At 37.8% G+C, this 18,196-nt stretch overlaps 1 protein-coding gene across 4 annotated transcripts in view; it reads left to right on the forward strand.

The window, feature by feature from the left end:
- The window catches only part of LOC135479026 (LIM and senescent cell antigen-like-containing domain protein 1), a 30,291-nt gene extending 16,539 nt beyond the window's left edge, over positions 1-13,752 (forward strand). For all 4 annotated transcript variants that reach the window (XM_064758735.1, XM_064758733.1, XM_064758734.1 and 1 more), the window contains exons 2-13: positions 205-315; positions 3,984-4,029; positions 5,300-5,366; positions 5,853-5,973; positions 6,425-6,496; positions 7,947-8,024; positions 8,451-8,546; positions 8,785-8,839; positions 9,242-9,334; positions 10,532-10,580; positions 11,437-11,512; positions 12,595-13,752. In XM_064758735.1, the coding sequence (XP_064614805.1) occupies positions 205-315; positions 3,984-4,029; positions 5,300-5,366; positions 5,853-5,973; positions 6,425-6,496; positions 7,947-8,024; positions 8,451-8,546; positions 8,785-8,839; positions 9,242-9,334; positions 10,532-10,580; positions 11,437-11,512; positions 12,595-12,709 (979 nt within the window). In that variant the 3' untranslated portion in view covers positions 12,710-13,752. The remainder of the gene's footprint in view (positions 1-204; positions 316-3,983; positions 4,030-5,299; positions 5,367-5,852; positions 5,974-6,424; positions 6,497-7,946; positions 8,025-8,450; positions 8,547-8,784; positions 8,840-9,241; positions 9,335-10,531; positions 10,581-11,436; positions 11,513-12,594) is intronic.
- The last annotated feature ends 4,444 nt before the right edge of the window (positions 13,753-18,196 follow it).

Here is an 18,196-nt window from a genome sequence, read left to right on the forward strand (position 1 = left end):
ATCACCCTTGCCTGATTGAACCTCAAACTAGTGACTTCACCCAAACTGCACAATATAAGCACTTAGTTGTATTTTAGTCTTTTGGTGATGTACCTTCAACCCACTCGGCATTCAATCTGAGCTCTGTCTCCATGAAAATCCAGTCACACATGCTGGAAAGTCTCCCCTACTTTTTCTGACGTTTTTTCTTGTTTCTCATTGCAGCACCACAATGTCTTTGGGCGGGGCAGCGTGCACTCGCTGCGGAGAGGGTTTCGGCATCCACGAGCAGATCGTCAACTCTAACGGAGAAGTCTGGCACACCCAGTGCTTTGTGTAAGTTATCATCATATAGCAGTATCAGATTTTATCTACAGTTACCTCTCAGCTGCAGGTGCTTGATTGATATATTCTACATTCCAGCAGTATAATGTGCATCGTGGTGTTCTTAAAGCTTGTCAGTAGTAATGATATGTGTACATTTAATACATACTCTCTTCTGTACTCACAAGCATTTTGCTAATTGTCTTTAATAATATAATGAAGCTATGAGATCCAACCTAGGCCCTCATCTAGACAGTTATCATGCTTTCCTAATCACTGTTAATTTCTCATGATTTTGTAAATGCCCATGTCAGCTGCTGTGTCTAATCTGCTGTGAAATCTTTACAAGTATGAATTGGTTATGCTTTAAATTTGACATATTGACACTGTGCCAACAGCACATGTTATAGTGCTTGGAAACAACAATATGTGCCACAGGTAGATTTCTACAAGCAAGTACAGAGTAGATGACTACCAACTGTCCATTGTAGCCATCTGGCTTTTTTAAACTAACTTTCTGAACTTAAGAAGGGGATCATAGTACATGTGACAAAGTGACAAAAGCGGTTGATAACTCTCAGGAAAACTGGGTCAAGCTGTGACAACAAGCATGTTGAGCATCAGACTTTTGAAAATTTGGCCATTGTTTTGATAGTTTAGAAAGAAATTGTATACAAAGCATGTAAAGTGTATTTAAAGGATAATGAAACATACTACATGCTGTGACAAAAAGTGACAAATTTAACAAATGCATTTTGACAAATGTAAAAAAAAAAACACTATGCAAAAATGACAAATGGGCCAGAGTGGGAAAAAAATCCTGTAAAAGTAATATCATTAAATCTATGTGGTGAATAATCCAATTCCTGGAAAATTTATATGTGTTTGTTAAATTGAGAGTTTCATCTGAAACTATAAATGTACATGTACGTGTTTAGCGGTTGAAAATTGAAAGTACATCATTGGCATCTGAACCTACTGTTAGTAGATTTATTGTACACAAAGCTGTACATGTACATGACAAAATGCCATTGATATATTTATCTGTGTTTAATAGTGAAATATTAAGGCAATTGTGCTAATTTTCCCCGGTTAACAACTCTGACATTGTTTGCATGGCCTCCCCCTCTGTCAGTGGCTTTACCCTCGTACAGTCATTCCAAAGTTATTCCCAAAGCTTGCCAGTGACCTCATTCATGTCATTATGAGCTATTAACATTTTGGTGTCATTCTCACTTCCACTCGCCAGCGTCTATTTCCACTTGGAGCTGGCATTGTCCATGTACATGAAAAATGTACCCAATTGTACCAGCATTATTAAACCATGCTCGCTGTGTAAATTGTAGATGTAAATGCGTCTTTAAGCTGCTAACGCAACAAGCGTGTGTCACATGTGCTATTAAGTGTGAAGAAAATGTAGTGCATGTAGTTTGCCAACATACATGTAGCTGCTTGTCTACCGTATAGTCTGTTGTGAAGCTAGTGGCATTTTTTTGCTTTCGTAGTCATATGGAGACCAAAGTAGGAACTTTGGAAGTTGCGTTGTTGCGTACTTGCCAGGCACTGCTTGTTCTCATATCTCCAGCTGTTCATACCCCTTTACCAAGACAAGGTTAATACCCTTGAGTGAAACCGCAGTATTGTCTGACTATGCATGTATAGTGCAAGTCTATGCCGTGAGCTTTGGAAGCATCTTGACAGCAACCCTTAACTTGTCTTCGATTGTTAATAACATGGCTACTACGATTCTTGGTGGTGGATCTACCCCATCTTGGGGCTTCTGTAACGACGCTTTCTCTAGGCAGGAATGGCACAGAGGCATGATGGCACCTCGTTTAGCGCATGGTCAGAAATGTCATGAGCGCTTAGGCCCTCAAGAGCAGATGGTGAATTACAAGGGGGAGATCTGGCACCCCCAGTGCTTTGTGTAAGTATGAGTGGAACTGACCCCTTGACTTCTCCATACAGTAGATGTACATGTATCTACATGAATCCCAGTCCTCATGTCAGTCTTTTGAAAAATGGTTTTTCATGTATATATGTATTAACCCCAGTCATGTGATATTCTGTTTTGGTTTGTACAGGTTGGGTGTAATTCTTAATCCTGTGTTTTTCATTGTAAACCCTCTCATTCATTTGAACACTGTTGAATAGAAATCCCCTTTTTCCCCTCCTTCCGTTACCCCTGGAATGCATACTCCATTCTTTGCTCTTCAGAATTGGAGACTTTACATGTAGAGAAAAGGTTTTGAAAATGTTGTTTTTTTTTTGAGGTGAAGTCACTCCACTATACATACTCATGTATGAGTAAGGAACTGTTGAAATGTGAAGTACAGTAGGAACCTTGGATGTCTGAGTTATATGGTACCCCCCTCTACCTTCTGGCATATGAAGGAACAACTTTCAGTATAATTTATGCAGATGCATAATTTGGAGACAAAACTACATTGGTTGGATGGGTTTCACAAAAAGTGTAATTTTATCAATCTGTACATAAGAATGCCTTCAGAAAAGCCTGAATAAAGGGCTTGCAAAGATGTAAAGTCGTTGAAGAATTACAGTATTGGGACAGATAAAAGAACATAATATAATGACAAAGTCCTTTTATTATTAAAAAGTAATATTAAATGTATTGACTTTTAGTGTGTACATGTACATGTAGGTGTAATGTGTAACATATAACAGTGTTTTGATATTATGAAAGTGCTTTGGTGTTCGGTACATCTATATCTGCTATGAAGCTTTATATATTTGTGCGTGTAGTGCTTTTATCCTTTTTGTTTGAATTTATTAACATAAACAAACATGAACATGTGAAATGTAAACATGTAACACTGTATGATAAGCCCTAATATATTTGATAGACTTACATGTACATGTATAGGGTTCATGTTACCGATTTACACTGATTATAAACAACAGTACATATGTATTAAAGTGTTATATTATGCCACAATATTGTGGCATATTTACCTTAACTTTGTCATAGTTGTGCTCATTGCATGCTTTTTGTGTTGCCTGTATTGTCTTCTTTATTTTCAAGTCTTGTATATTATCTAAATGTTTTAGCATTAATACATTAACCTCACATCATGTCCATTTCTTCAGTTTTATACAATTTCAGCAGGATGAGAGTAAATCAGAATTTAGTTGTTTGCATGCATTTACATGTAGAAATAATTTAATTACAAAGTAATATACAGTACTGACAAGAATCTTACTATAAGTGTACATTGGTACAGAAATTCCCTTTTGACCAGCAGGGAATGTCCAGGCGATTGTTTTGTACTGATATCCCGTTACATGTGTTCATGATATGGATATGTCATGTGACATGTGTAAATCCAGGCTGCTAGACAGAGAAAGCCATCATCATTTAAGTGCAGTGCCTGTAAACCAGGGCCCACTTTCACTAAATTTCTTTAATCAATTTTTTGTAACTTTTGGTAAATAATGTCGCCTTGTGACAACGTCTTTTTACGAAATTCAAAAAGTTAACAAGAAATTTGACATAAGAAGTGTTGCGAAAGTGGCCTCTGGCTATAGGGAGAATATAATAACCATTTTTATCTTAACGAGTGAGACTGTTGCTGTCTTATTCTTACTTGTTCTTCTATGTATGTAGTAATGTCATTTTGTGTGTAAAATGAATTAGTCATCATAAATCTTGTTTTCAACAGGTGTGCCCAGTGTTTTCAGTCATTTCCTGAAGGAGTTTTCTATGAGGTAAGGGTTAATGGCATTTTTTCTGAATTACACTGTAAGTGTTGCAGCCAGGCATGCCAGGAGATGATAGTGGGCTATGGTTCAGTGGATCAAAATGCACTTGCCATTTAATGACTAAGATACAAAAGGTGCGGGTTCAAACCCACCCTTTGGTAGTGGATTCGTAGATTCCCCTGATCTCATGGCTGTCACCACACCCATGTGGCTGTTTACGCTGTCCGATCTTCGTTGAAGATCACTTGTCTGCTACCAGTATGGTGGTCAGATTTTTTACAGTACATGTATCTCTGAGGTGGGAAAAGTTTAAATACCAGAGACTTGCCTAGGGTTGGTGATTTATGTCTGGTTTGCTCCACCTACGAAAGCAGTTGCCATCATCAAGTAAGTAAATATATGTGGGAGGCCAGCATTACCAGTTTGCTATCAAATGGGATATTGTTTAGCATAGTGTAAAACTCCAATCAGATAAGTAAATGTATACCATGAGATTGTCGTGCCTGCACATGTACATGTACTGACAGTGAAGAAGATTGTCAAATGCATACATATGTAGCAAAGCACAATATTATTAACCTATGTTATGGACACCATGAACTTTCCAGTTTCCTCCCCCCCCCCCCCCCCTCTAAGTCTGTAACTTCACATGTACATGCAAGTGTCCGACTGGTGAGTCATTCACTCATTCAGCTCAAACTATAAATTATATGATCTCAAAGAAAGCCCAGGCTCTTACAAAGATGACATCAGATCATGCAAATATTTCATACGCAGCTATATAAATGATTGTCTGTTGTATTTTGTGTATTCCCACCTTGCTTTACAATGTCTCTATAATATAATGGAATCTAATAAATGTCACACCTCGTACTCATGATTAGATTTTTGTTCAGGGTAGCATTCTGAATTAATCACAAATATCATGAATATCAAACACATTGACCACTTACATGTGGTTGAAATATTCTCCACTCCAAAGTCATAAACATGTATATAATTCAGATAATAGTACAAATTCAGCTAATAAATGGCCCCATGCATGAGGTCACAGGCTCAAATCCAGCTCTTGCTACATGAACATGTATTTCAGCAGTGCCCAATGTCTGGCATTTCATGACTGTAACTGACAAGGGCAGGTGGTTTATTCAAAGTACTGCAACAACTACATCTATATTGTTCTTCAGCCATAAACCTGGCAGCCATTATATTCAGTGACTTTTAAATTACATGTAAAAAAACCTGTTAAGTCCAATACAATTTTTGTCTGTTTCAGTTTGAAGGCAGAAAGTACTGTGAGCATGACTTTCATGTTCTGTTTGCACCCTGCTGTGGCAAGTGTGGTAAGCATTTTGTTTTCTCATGTTCTACATACCATGCTGTAGAAGAAAATGTTTTCTACCACTATACATGTACATTCGTCTTTGGGATTTAGTTTTCTTTCAAACTTGAGTGCATTCTATGCAACATTTTTCGTCTGTTGTTGTTTTGTGAGATAGCAAAGCATTATATAACATTATGGAAGAATTATTTATACTAATAAAATGTAATTATACACAAATAAGGCATACATCAATGTAAAACTCAGTGTACAAGTTTTTTTCAGAAAGATGATATATTAAAGCATACCAGTGTGTATCTCGGACAGGCTTGAGTGCAGCTTACATGTACATGTTATGGAAAGAAGTTAAGGATTCCTCCTGTTCCCTTCTTGGCTTTTACAACTTTTATAACCAGTTAGCATCAAATAAGTAAAACCTGAAGCAGGATGTTAAAACAATAATCACCTGTAATTGCAAATTGTTCTGTTATCCTCTCCCTTTTCATAGGAGAGTTCGTGATTGGCCGAGTCATCAAAGCCATGAACAACAGCTGGCACCCGGACTGTTTCCGCTGTGAACTGTGCGTGGGACCTCTGGCTGATGCTGGCTTTGTCAAAAATGCTGGCAGGTAGATAACCTTAAACTCTGTAAAAGTAAACAAGCATTTTTGTTTTTAGTGGGAAATATTACATTCTGTTGTTTGCATTAAATTATCAAATAACTTTCACCTCTCACCATGTATTTTTCCATATATTTTTGAAATTCATTTCACTTCAGTCTCTGTGAGTCATTTTTTGGTCACAGTGCTTTTCTGGTTACATGGCAACACAACCATTAAGGTTGCAGGTTTGATTTAAGGTATTGCTGGTTTGGTTGCAGGTTTGATTTAAGGTATTGCTGGTTTGGTTGCAGGTTTGATTTAAGGTATTGTTGGTTTGGTTGCCGGTTTAAGTCAGGAGGTTTACTAGATACCTGGCAAAGTTTGAGGGTTTATGCTCATTTCCTCCACCAATAAACCTGATTGCCTTCGTGTAAGTTAATCACAAAAAAAAAAAGTAAATAATTATTCTCTCTTCCAGAGCTCTTTGTCGAGAATGCAATGCCAAGGAGAAAGCAAAGGGCACCGGAAAATATGTCTGCCACAAGTGTCAGTATGTATCACAAGGCGGGTGAATTATAGGCTGGAGTTTGTAAACTTGTAGGGGGCCTCAGTGGCTGAGGTATTTAGTGTCCAAGCATGGTGCATGCGCATTGAACCAAAAGCCTCTTACCAATGCGGTCGCAGTGAGTTCAATCCCAACTCATGCTGCCTTTCCCTCCAACTATACATGGAAAGGTCTGCCAGCAATGTGGGGATTATGGGTTTCCAGAACCCAGTTTCCTCCCATAATAATGGCATGAATTACTTCGAATTTGTAAACTTGAAGGACTTACGGCAATACAAATGTTTTATCATGTTTATGTGTTGGGCATTGGAGATATTTGTCTAGGTTATTAATTAAATGATTAATTGTTGATGTTTTACTCTTAAATAGTAAAGAAATTTGAAAATTTTGAGTTATCAAATTTATATCAAAATTTTATGACCAAATTGAATGTATGTGTACTATCGTTTGCTGATTTGCGTTAAAGGGAGATACTGCTGAAAGAAATTCCGAATTTTTGGGTTGGTTCAGTTAAAAACAAAAATGAGCTGCATTTGACTCCTTACTAAACCTCCTGGGCCTATATTTTCCAGAAAATGTCAATTAAGAGAATTCTAAGGGGTAATCTGTGACTGGTCTAAACTGTCCGCCCAACGAGATAACGTGCAAATGAGGCAGCACAAAGGTTCCCCATGTAACATTGGGTCATAGATGGCTCATGGAAACAATTCAGTAGATTGAAAGCAAATTAGAAGTCAAGTAAATCAATACGATCTTCCTCTCTATTGATAATGTTTTATGAAGTACTCGTAATTGCCAATGGCAGAGCTGAAGTTACACGGTAGATCGCATACCTCAATCCACCTGTTTTGGCGCAACATGCTCTTGCAGACCATACGTCAAACATGCATTCAGGTAGAAGACATGTAGAGATGGTACTTGTGCTAACATTTCCTTGCTCACTGAAGAGTTTTAGCACGGCTTACAGGGCACACCGTACATGAGATGTGCATTCTGGCAGTAGCTGTGTAGTGATTCTACTAGAGCTAACAGTTGCATGTTAAGGGAAGCATCAGTGTGTTTATTGGTCTTGTCACAGACATGCACAATGTTGTCAAGACACTCCTCAGACCCCCACAGACCCTGAACCTCTCCCGTCGTCTAGACAACAATGAGAGGTAACTGACTAAAAAAGATCAGACCTTCCAAATACAGCAATTTGAGTGAGTTGATGGCCAAAGGGAAACCACAGATAAAACTAAACATTCCATCCTTCACTCAGATTCAGATAGGTATCAGTAGACATTTGGAAGCCTGAAGTGTATGTAGATGAGGTCTGAAATAGCAGCACAATTTTTGGACGTCGGCAGTAAGTCCCTTTAACAGTCAAGATGGCCATACTTGAAATTATATAAGTAGTTCTAGATTTTTATGTGTATTACTTTCCTTCCTTCAGTTCTATCATTGAGGAAGGTCACATCAAGTTCAAGGGGGAAGCGTATCACCCTTACCACTTTAACTGTACCTCATGTGGGTAAGTGTCATTAGTGCCATTACAAAGAGGGCATGTGTCAAGATAGAAAACTCTGAGTGACAGCTGTGGTGTAGTCTTCGATATGGACTACAAGTGTAGGACACTTGCCCTCAGTGGACAAGTCCATGGCCCAGTTTGTATGAAAGTTTATTAGCTAATACTGGTATTAAGTCAAACTTTATAATAAGATTTTAGTTAATTTGAGCAGCCGATGAAGTGTTAAGTGACTGTACACTTCATGCCCTAAGTTGAAGACTGTGTTGATCGAATGCATAAGAAAGATGTACATGTATATGGGTTTAAAAGGATAAAAGGGAGAGTCTTGTTCCTATCATGAACTTCAGTGGATATTTGTCAGATGTCCAATAGGAATGTTGAGAAATGAAATCCTGTTTTAATTTTGACAACTTATTTTCACTTTCCCAGGAGTGAGCTGAATGCAGATGCAAGGGAGAAAGGGGGAGAACTCTACTGCCTACGTTGTCATGACAAGATGGGAATACCTATTTGTGGAGCATGTCGGTATGGTGATTACTGTAAACGTTTGATCATTTTCTGTTGGCAACATGTTGAGTGCCCATGTTAAAGTGATTTGATGGATTTAATTTATTCTCCATTTTGGTTCTGGTGAAATAATATTTTGTCATTTTTTTTCAGCGACCTTAAATTTCACAGGCCACTTTCTTACCTTTCAAAGGTAAAAATGTACATAACACATCTTTTCAACATTACATAAAATCTGTCTTTTTTGTTTTTGTAGTCGGCCTATTGAGGAGCGTGTTGTTCATGCTTTAGGAAAGACCTGGCATGTAGAGGTACGATGAAATTCTTTGATTGTCCAATTTCCTTATGCTTTTACGCATAAACATAAAGAATGTTGTAGACACACAGTGTAAAAAAATATTATTTCCACTACATATAAACACATGATATTACTGTATTGCAATTATTGAATTTTTTATGTGCATCTCTTCTAATCAGGTTCTTATTTTTTAGGACTTCTTGGATATATACGAAATATGTTTCACATAAATAGTGAAGTTCATTGCCCTGGAGTATGTTTGAGAAATTGAAGATGTCATTTAAGTCAAGGAATGTGGTACACGTGAATTTTTCTGTAATAGGAATTTAAAAAGTATGCTACAGAAAACCTCTGTGTATAATCTTGATGGCTGTAAAGGGGTTGTTTATCAAGCTGTGGATTCTTCTGTTCCCAGCATTTTGTCTGTGCTAAATGTGAGAAACCGTTTCTGGGAACCCGGCATTATGAGAAGAAAGGTCTGGCCTACTGTGAGATTCATTACCATCAGGTAAATAACAAGGACAAACACAACTGCAAATATGAATGTGTCTGAATAGGGTTTGAGTTCTCATGTGTGCTTTCTAATCGTGCCAGAAACAGCTTTCAAAACTGGGCATTAAGTCTAATTTGTTCCGCTGGCAAAATTATAGTGACAGGAATATTTCATATTTGGGAAATAGGGTAATAAAATGTGCTGAAGTGTTCTTTTTTTTTTTTTAAATGTGGACAAGTCTGACTGTTGTCAGATAGCCTGACTTCAATGTAAGGAGGCCGAAATTAAGGCCTCTCAGGCTTGAAACTCTATTGTGTGGATAGAGCAATGCAAACAGGACTGGTTGGCCTGGTGTCAGTATAATGTGACTGGGTGGGGTGTGAAGTGTGGTGTCTTCGACAAGATACTTTTGCGGCTGCAGCACTTTAATGGCATGGATTGGCACTGCCACAAGTAGGCACAGTATAAGTACGACGTTAAACCCTCAAGCATACATACATATGTGCAGACATTATTATCCTTTGAAAAACTGTGTTGCATTCTAGGGAAAAATGTCAAATGAAACTTTATCTTTTAGGGTAGAACTTTAAGTTTGTACCCTGCTTCAGTCAGTTGATGGCCATATTGGATTTTAATGCAAAAGCTTTAAAAGGATACTTCTCCAAAACAACTGCATCTACTGACATAGGAGTAGTACAGATGTTTTCACCAAAAATGAAAAACATTCAATAAATGCAGATTAAAACATTGTCTAGTACACTTTGACATCAGGATTATTAATCTGCAAATTATTAGTATTTCGCTGTGATATGTACATGAAGCCTTCACGAAATTAGAACACATAATCTTCATGTATGATTGCATGAAACATGGGATCAGACTTAGATACATTGCTTTGTATTGTTTGTGTCTGCGGCTACCAACAGTTGATATTTATGTGATATCAGCCGCGCAACAATGTTTTCTTTCTGTCAGTAAGTTCGAGCCCTACTGATGAAATTATGCCAGCAATCTTTTTATTACGTTTTTAAATGTCTTATGAAAACTGGAAATGATCATACGCCGGAAATAATACTAGACACATGGAAATAATTCCACCGGATATTCCACTGAATGGTGACAAAACTGACTTAATTAGAAATGACATTATTGTTACCTGAAGAGCACCTCACCAACAGTTTTTTATAATTAGTTTTGCTGTTTGTTTTTCAGCTGTTCGGTAACATATGCTTTGTGTGTAACACTGTCATTGGTGGAGATGGTAAGTCACTGTCTGATAAATAAATACCCGTACCGGTTCTCAGTTTGTGAAATTTCAATCAGAATTGTGTTTTTTTTCTTGCACATGTAAGCCTGTATGATAAATTTGAAAATAGAAACTTAGCTGGCACAATAAGTTGGTAAATTCTGCCTATAGGTTATCCAAGTTCATAAGTCTGTCATCCCGAAATACTTACATAATACTAATATAACACTTATACGATATAAAATTATATTTTAAATAATGACAATGTACCAGATTTTACTTCAGCCTACACGTGCATTGTATCTTGATTTGCTTCACTGAAAATAGTAAGTTCACATATTTTGTTTTTGAGATACCTGTGTTTTTGACAATGTAACTCCACTTGATGGCTTGTGTAGTTCTGTCGCCCTCACAAAGGCCCTCTGGCTATGTGGTTTCAAAGGTTGCTGTGCTGAAGATCATTAATGCTTCATTTAGTACTGCGATGTTGAACCCCAAGCACTCATTTACTCACTCACTCATTTAGTACTATGGTTTTCTGATAGGTAGGGCTGATTTCACATTTCTGACTTCGCCACAGTGCTTGTTTTTAGGTACTGGAATTTGAAAGTTTGGTACATTTATCTCAAGATCACATTTATGAGGTGATGAACATTTTAAATTATTGAATCCAAAAATAATGTCTGAAATTGTGTTTCAAATTTTGACTTATCAAGCCAGTAATGGTAAATTTGTGGAATTGGCCCCTGGTAGATTCACTAGACAACCTTAAAGCCTTATATACACCTGTGTTTCAGAAACTGTTTGTAAGAAAAAAAAAAGTCAAGAAATAAACATGTTAATAAGTAAAAAAATATCTTTTCTCTTACAGTATTTAGTGCCTTCAACAAAGCCTGGTGTACACACCACTTCTCCTGTTATATCTGTGACAGAAAAATGGGACAAAAGTAAGTGTTAAGCGTATCAGTTCGCTGCATAGTCACCTCTTCTGTAATATCATAATATTGCTGTATGTATTTCACATCATGTTCAAATTCACATTGGGGCATCTATGTGCTAGAGCAGCACAAATTAGGGAACCTTTGTACCAAATCAGTCACTGTGAGTTCAAATCCATCTAATCCATCAAATCCTCTCCGGTCGCACGAGGGGAGGTTTGTCAAAAATGGGCAGATGTCCTTAAGTATCTCCAGGGCTCAGCTCATTTTTTTCCCACGTTAACTGTTGACCGCCATTGTACAAATGAAATATTTTTGAGTACAGCGTAAATCAGCAATCAAATAATGAGATTCGCTATGGTCAGTATTTACTAAGCAATATGTAAGTTAAGCCAAAGAAAAAAACTTATTTTAGACATGAAAACCTGTATGTGCACAGTTGTGACTTTTTTTTTTACTTTTCAAGGTTGTTGTTATATGACTGAAAAACTGTTATGATGTTAAGCTTCAAGCATGCATGCATACTTTTCAAGGCAAACCATTTTATTTATTTATTTATTTATTTGATTGGTGTTTTATGCCGTACTCCAAAATATTTCACTTATGCAACGGGGCCAGCATTATGGTGGGAGGAAACTGGGCAGAGCCTGGGGAAAACCCACGACCTTCCCACTTACGGCCAGAGAGGAAGCCAGCATGAGCTGGAATTGAACTCACAGAAACCGCATTGGTGAGAGGGTCCCGCGTCATTACGCTGCGCTAGCGCGCTAACTGACTGAGGCAAACCATTTTAAGTTGTGAGGCACACTGTATTTCACCTAAAGTTTTCTTATGTCAAAATGCACTTCAGAAATCGAACTTCACCAAAAAATTATTACATGGTTATATAAGTTGTATCAATCAGTCAGAATCAAACAAAATGTATCACTTGGAAAATGCTAAAGTTAGGTAAAATACAGTAACTCTTTAAGTTATAAAAGTCTGCAGCGTGGTATTAAACATCCGTGTTGACAAAATAATAAACTCCTCAATCATATGGCATATCTTATGTTCTTTATGTATTATGTTCACTTTTTTCTTTGTCTTTACAGGACAAAATTTTTCGAATTTGATCTGAAACCAGTGTGTAAATTATGCTACGAGCGTTTCCCTGGTGAGCTGAAAAAGAGGCTGAAGAAGGCTTATGAAGAACAGAACAAGAAATAGGCTAACCCACTTTAGCCCCGAATGCCAGGCTGTTTAATGATACATCAGTCGTGGCTGTCTAGGACCTAGTCTTAAAAGGCTTATGAAAAACAGAACAAGAAATAGGCTAACCCACTTTAGCCCTGAATACAAGGCTGTTTAATGATACATCAGTCATGGCTGTCTAGGACCTAGTCTTAACATGGTTAACATACAACTGTCCACATATTTATTGTTGTTGTCATTAACATTTGTGTAGCCACAAATGTATTGTCCGTGCCCACTGGTGTTCAGTCCTGAGGGTATATTTCGCTAAACTAAATGTCTTCCCTCTGTTGTTGTTGTTTTTTTATTTTGGACCATTTTGATATTCGTTTCTTAGGTGAATGTGTACCTCAGCAACTGTTATTGTCTCATGGTTCACTCCAATTTTTGTTCTCTTTATATGGACTGAAACTCATGCCATTCCTTTCGCAGAGGTCCAGTTTCAAAAATGGTTAACAGCAGTCCCTCTTTTAAGCAGAACATCCCTTCATACCCATTAGCGGCTCTAATGATAATTTGTTTTCAGTCTGTAAGGAATAGTGCTTAAAAAGCCTTACTATTGTTATAATTGTGATTGATTCTCATCATTTATAGGATTTTCAAAATTATGCAGAATTCTGTGTGGAGCTTTGTTGCCTTAAAAGCAATTGTAACTACACATGGAGGCCTAAAGGTTAAATTCCTTTGAAATAAAGAAAAGGAATTTGTCAACCATTTCCGCCATAGGACATTTTGTAATGCAGACAAGACCTTCAGCCTTTATGCCAATAGCCTTAAGGCTTCAGCCAATATGCATTGATATTTATGGCCTCAAGCCTTTACGCCATTATGCCTTAATGTACATGTACATGTATAACATGTTAGTAGATGGCTTACTTGGGGCCTATCTCTCCAAAACCAAAGAGGAAAGGCCATTTTTATGGTTTGATCATGCTGCCAAACTTAATATTATTTTTTTTTTTTCAATTACTGAATGTTCATGTAAATGGTACATGTAGTTCAAGTGAGAAGGTTATGTTCTCTGAATGATTACTGATAGGTATGGATGGAGGCAGCTTTTTCCACACACTGCCGACTTTGGCCCAAGCGAATTGACCATTGCACTGTTATAGTACATAGGTAATATGTTATCAGTTTGCCTAGAAAATCCCATTACAATGGTAGGAGTGAACAAAAGACAACCCAGCTTGGCCTGGCAGAAGTTCTCCATTATGGCAATGGTTCTCCATTATGGCAGTGGTTCTCCTTCATGGTAGTGGTTCTCTAATATGGCAATGGTTCTCCATTATGGCGATGGTTCTCCGTTATGGCAGTGGTTGGCCAGATTGCTTTACTGTCATGTTGGGAGGCAAATCCCAGAACCCTGGTTATTCAGAGCTTCTGTAAGACGGAACTAAATACCAGGGTCAGATTGTCCAGAGCTTTTGTATGACTAAATACCAGGGTCTGGTTGTCCTGAGCTTTGGTATAACTAAATACCAGGGTCTGGTTGTCCTGAGCTTTGGTATAACTCAGTACCAGGGTCTGGTTGTCCTGAGCTTTGGTATAACTAAATACCAGGGTCTGGTTGTCCTGAGCTTTGGTATAACTCAGTACCAGGGTCTGGTTGTCCTGAGCTTTGGTATAACTAAATACCAGGGTCTGGTTGTCCTGAGCTTTGGTATAACTAAATAACAGGGTCTGGTTGTCCTGAGCTTTGGTATAACTAAATACCAGGGTCTGGTTGTCCTGAGCTTTGGTATAACTAAATACCAGGGTCTGGTTGTCCTGAGCTTTGGTATAACTCAGTACCAGGGTCTGGTTGTCCTGAGCTTTGGTATAACTAAATACCAGGGTCTGGTTGTCCTGAGCTTTGGTATAACTAAATACCAGGGTCTGGTTGTCCTGAGCTTTGGTATAACTCAGTACCAGGGTCTGGTTGTCCTGAGCTTTGGTATAACTAAATACCAGGGTCTGGTTGTCCTGAGCTTTGGTATAACTAAATACCAGGGTCTGGTTGTCTTGAGCTTTGGTATAACTAAATACCAGGATCTGGTTGTTCAGAAGCGTATTATACTATGCCCTGTCTATAGTGATTAACATGCATGTACTTGTGAACAACTCGACCAAGATCTTGGTATAAAAAGTCCATATTTTGAAACTTGTGATTTCTTGATTCTTGATTCTTGATTTTATAATAACGTGTATCCATTGTAATTACATAGATTTAAGACTTCTGTGTTAAGTCCGGCATTTTGCATAAATGTAACTGAATACTGGTGCATTTATTAGTGAAGACACATTTGAGCAACTGCACAGAGAATACGATAGGGATGCGGATCTAAGCTTGAGGCATTATAGAATAAATTATTATGGCATACGGCCACTTTGGCAGTTTGCCAACCGTGTCTTGGAGACATTTTGTCATAACAACGTTTAGAATGATTTCGTCTTACATGTATGTCTGGGTAGGCTATCAGCCCATAGCAAGTTTTGTGATGTGGACATTTTAGACGGGGTTTGCCCAGTTTCATGGAGAATGGCAAGGTGACCTTCAGCTTATGACTGATCAGCATTTATAAATATATATAATGATTAATGTAGGTATAAGTAGATTGGACAGTTGTACATGTATTGTAGGTAAAATAGCATTTTGTTTAAACATAGCGTAATTTGTTTATGCATGGAATACGGTATAGCTAAGAATTTCAGGTGATGCTGTATTTGTCATTACTTTATAGCTTGTAGAAGTGTTGGATTATTTTTAATTTTCATTTTACGATGATAGTGTGGCTTTAACCTGATGCCAACTAATGTGAGAAGTTCATTTAAAGGTTTCGGAATAACTTCCGTGAAAATCTTGAAAAAATTTTCTGGCTTATCTCTTGGTAAAGGATAAAACACTGCGCTCTAGTCCATGCATCATCTGGAGGTATCCAAAATGTCAAATATTCGATGAAATACATTTTGTTCTGTTTTTTTTCTTCATATCTTTTGATTCAGTTTTTAATAGATTACACAAAATGCGGTAATATTTTAACTCCTGTGACTTAAATGTTTTATACAAGTTCACATTTATGGCAAGAAGAAAAGCATAGAAACTAGCGTGCGTTATTTGGTTTAGAGGCGTGAGTGGGGGCTAGATGTGGAATTATAGTGCATAATATCTAATGTGGGTAAATGTAAATAGACAAGCTGCTCCATATGTCAAAACCCAACATGTAGATATGTAGTAAAGAATTTAATGCATCAAAGCTTACAATTCAGGTAAAGATGGTTTATCATCTGCTTTGTTGTCTCTTCATTAAGTAAACGACATCAGCTCGTGATAAATTATTTTCATAATTTGTCGAGATTTTTGCATATTCACGTAAATAATATTACGCATGTAGTGTGTTGAAACGGAAAATGGAATTTATAACGGATGGCCATAAATCAAAATATTAAAAGGCAAATTAGAGAGTGTTGTGCAAGCGCTGTTTACAGAATATCTGGAATTATATCACGGAATTCAAGAAAGATAACTCTGTACTTTTGATCTTTGGCACCGATTGAAACTACAGGGACAAACAACAGAGATCATGAAATGCATCAGTATTTTGTAATTTGTGTCGCAAGTAAGTATCACAAGTAATTTGTGGACTGCTAACACGGTCGGCAGAAATGTAACATTCAGTTTTGGTACATTGGATTTGTATTTGTGTGGTGTACATCCCTTTATCTCGATTACTTACCAGACGACCGATGGTCATGTATACTTTTGCATGTTACGGTGACTGACCCTTGCCTTTTGAACAAAGTTGGATAGCAATTCGGTTTGCATTGAAGGTTGTCTGAGATCGAAGAGAGATAATAAAAGGGGGTATCACTGCGTGTATGTGCATGTTATACTGTAGTGCTGGTTAGCTCATATTATTGGCTTCTAATAAACTGTTTCAACAGTGGATATTATCTTCGAATGATTTGTCATAGAATGCTGATTATTTTAATTAGTCGATAGTGCTGTACCCGTTGTGAAAAATTACATGTTCATGCCATTGTGCTCCCAGACTATAAGTGGCCTCAGTTGTACATTACACCATGTACCGTGAGCAACAACATCTAGGGTACCATTCGGTCTACATTGTTTCGAGCCGCGTATGTTATTTGACGGGTGCTCTGAGTCGTACTGTAGACTGTTACACTAACACTATGCAAACTGTTAACAGACAATGAAAACCAGACACATGCTCTTCAGCTACTTAATAAAGAGTCAGCGAGAGCGCATGTCAAGGATTTATTATCTCAGAAGTGATTAGTGTCCATTAGTGTACCGCTAATCCAGCTATGATCAGTTATTCAGATTTCTGGGAAGGACTGCCCGAAACATGGAGAAGATCGATGGTTCCAAGGGCCCGGTTTCCTCCCACCATGATGCTCACCGCTGTTGTATAACCGAAATGTTCCTGAGAATGGCGTAAAATAGTAATCAAACAAATAATTGAATAAATAAATTATTCTGGCTAAAACATTCACCCACTTCACCTCTGGAAAAGGGCACGAAAGATCCCGTTACTAAGCTGCTTTGAAAGCTTATTTCAGTTCAGTGAAGAAAATGTGCAGGCACTGAAGGCGTAGAGAAGGCGCGGAGGAAAATGATCCATCGTACCTTCAATGTACATTTAATAACTCTGAAGTTGTCTGTCTAACGTTTCACTTATGAACTGTTGACTTACGAAGATTCAAACGACTGAAATATATTGTGGCAGCCGTACGTAGGTCTGCCGCAAAGCTGCGATGGCCGTGTGCTTTCCTCAGCCTCTGTCCGGATTCCTTCCACCATAATGATAGTAACCGTCGTATTAGTGAAAATATTCATGAGTATGACAGTAATCAAATAAATAACTTGTACCTTGGTCCACATACAAGTAAGATATAGCGGGATGCACTCGATCTGGGTTGTTCAACGTCACTTACGCCAACCGGTGGTTGACTGCAATATGTCATGGCAATGTTCGGGGGCCACCACGATGACCAGAAAAGACGAATAAACTCTCGATATTAAATGCTCTGCCTGTCATTTCATAGATTTGGAAAAGAAACATACTTGGAGCCTTTTTGGCAAAACATTTCGTAAATTTATTTTTTGTACATACAACGCCGACGTTATGTAAAACTGTGCCCTGGTAGTGAGCCCTGTCAATATGGGTCTCTACGTTGTCCATTTCTATGATGAAGTTTGGATGAACGAGATTACGTCACATGATACTGAATTTTAGATCCATTTTCTTCTTCACTAAGTCATCAACATTTCACAGTTCCCTCTATGTTAACACAGTATAGTATCTACAGTTATCTTCGTGTGAGCGTGGACATTTTATCATGCCGGTTGTTCCACACTTCCATGCCCTTTGTTCCACACTTTCATGCCGGTTGTTACACACTTCCATGCCCTTTGTTCCACACTTTCATGCCGGTTGTTACACACTTCCATGCCCTTTGTTT

Source organism: Liolophura sinensis, chromosome 12, assembly GCF_032854445.1.
Source record: "Liolophura sinensis isolate JHLJ2023 chromosome 12, CUHK_Ljap_v2, whole genome shotgun sequence".
NCBI lineage: Eukaryota > Metazoa > Mollusca > Polyplacophora > Chitonida > Chitonidae > Liolophura > Liolophura sinensis.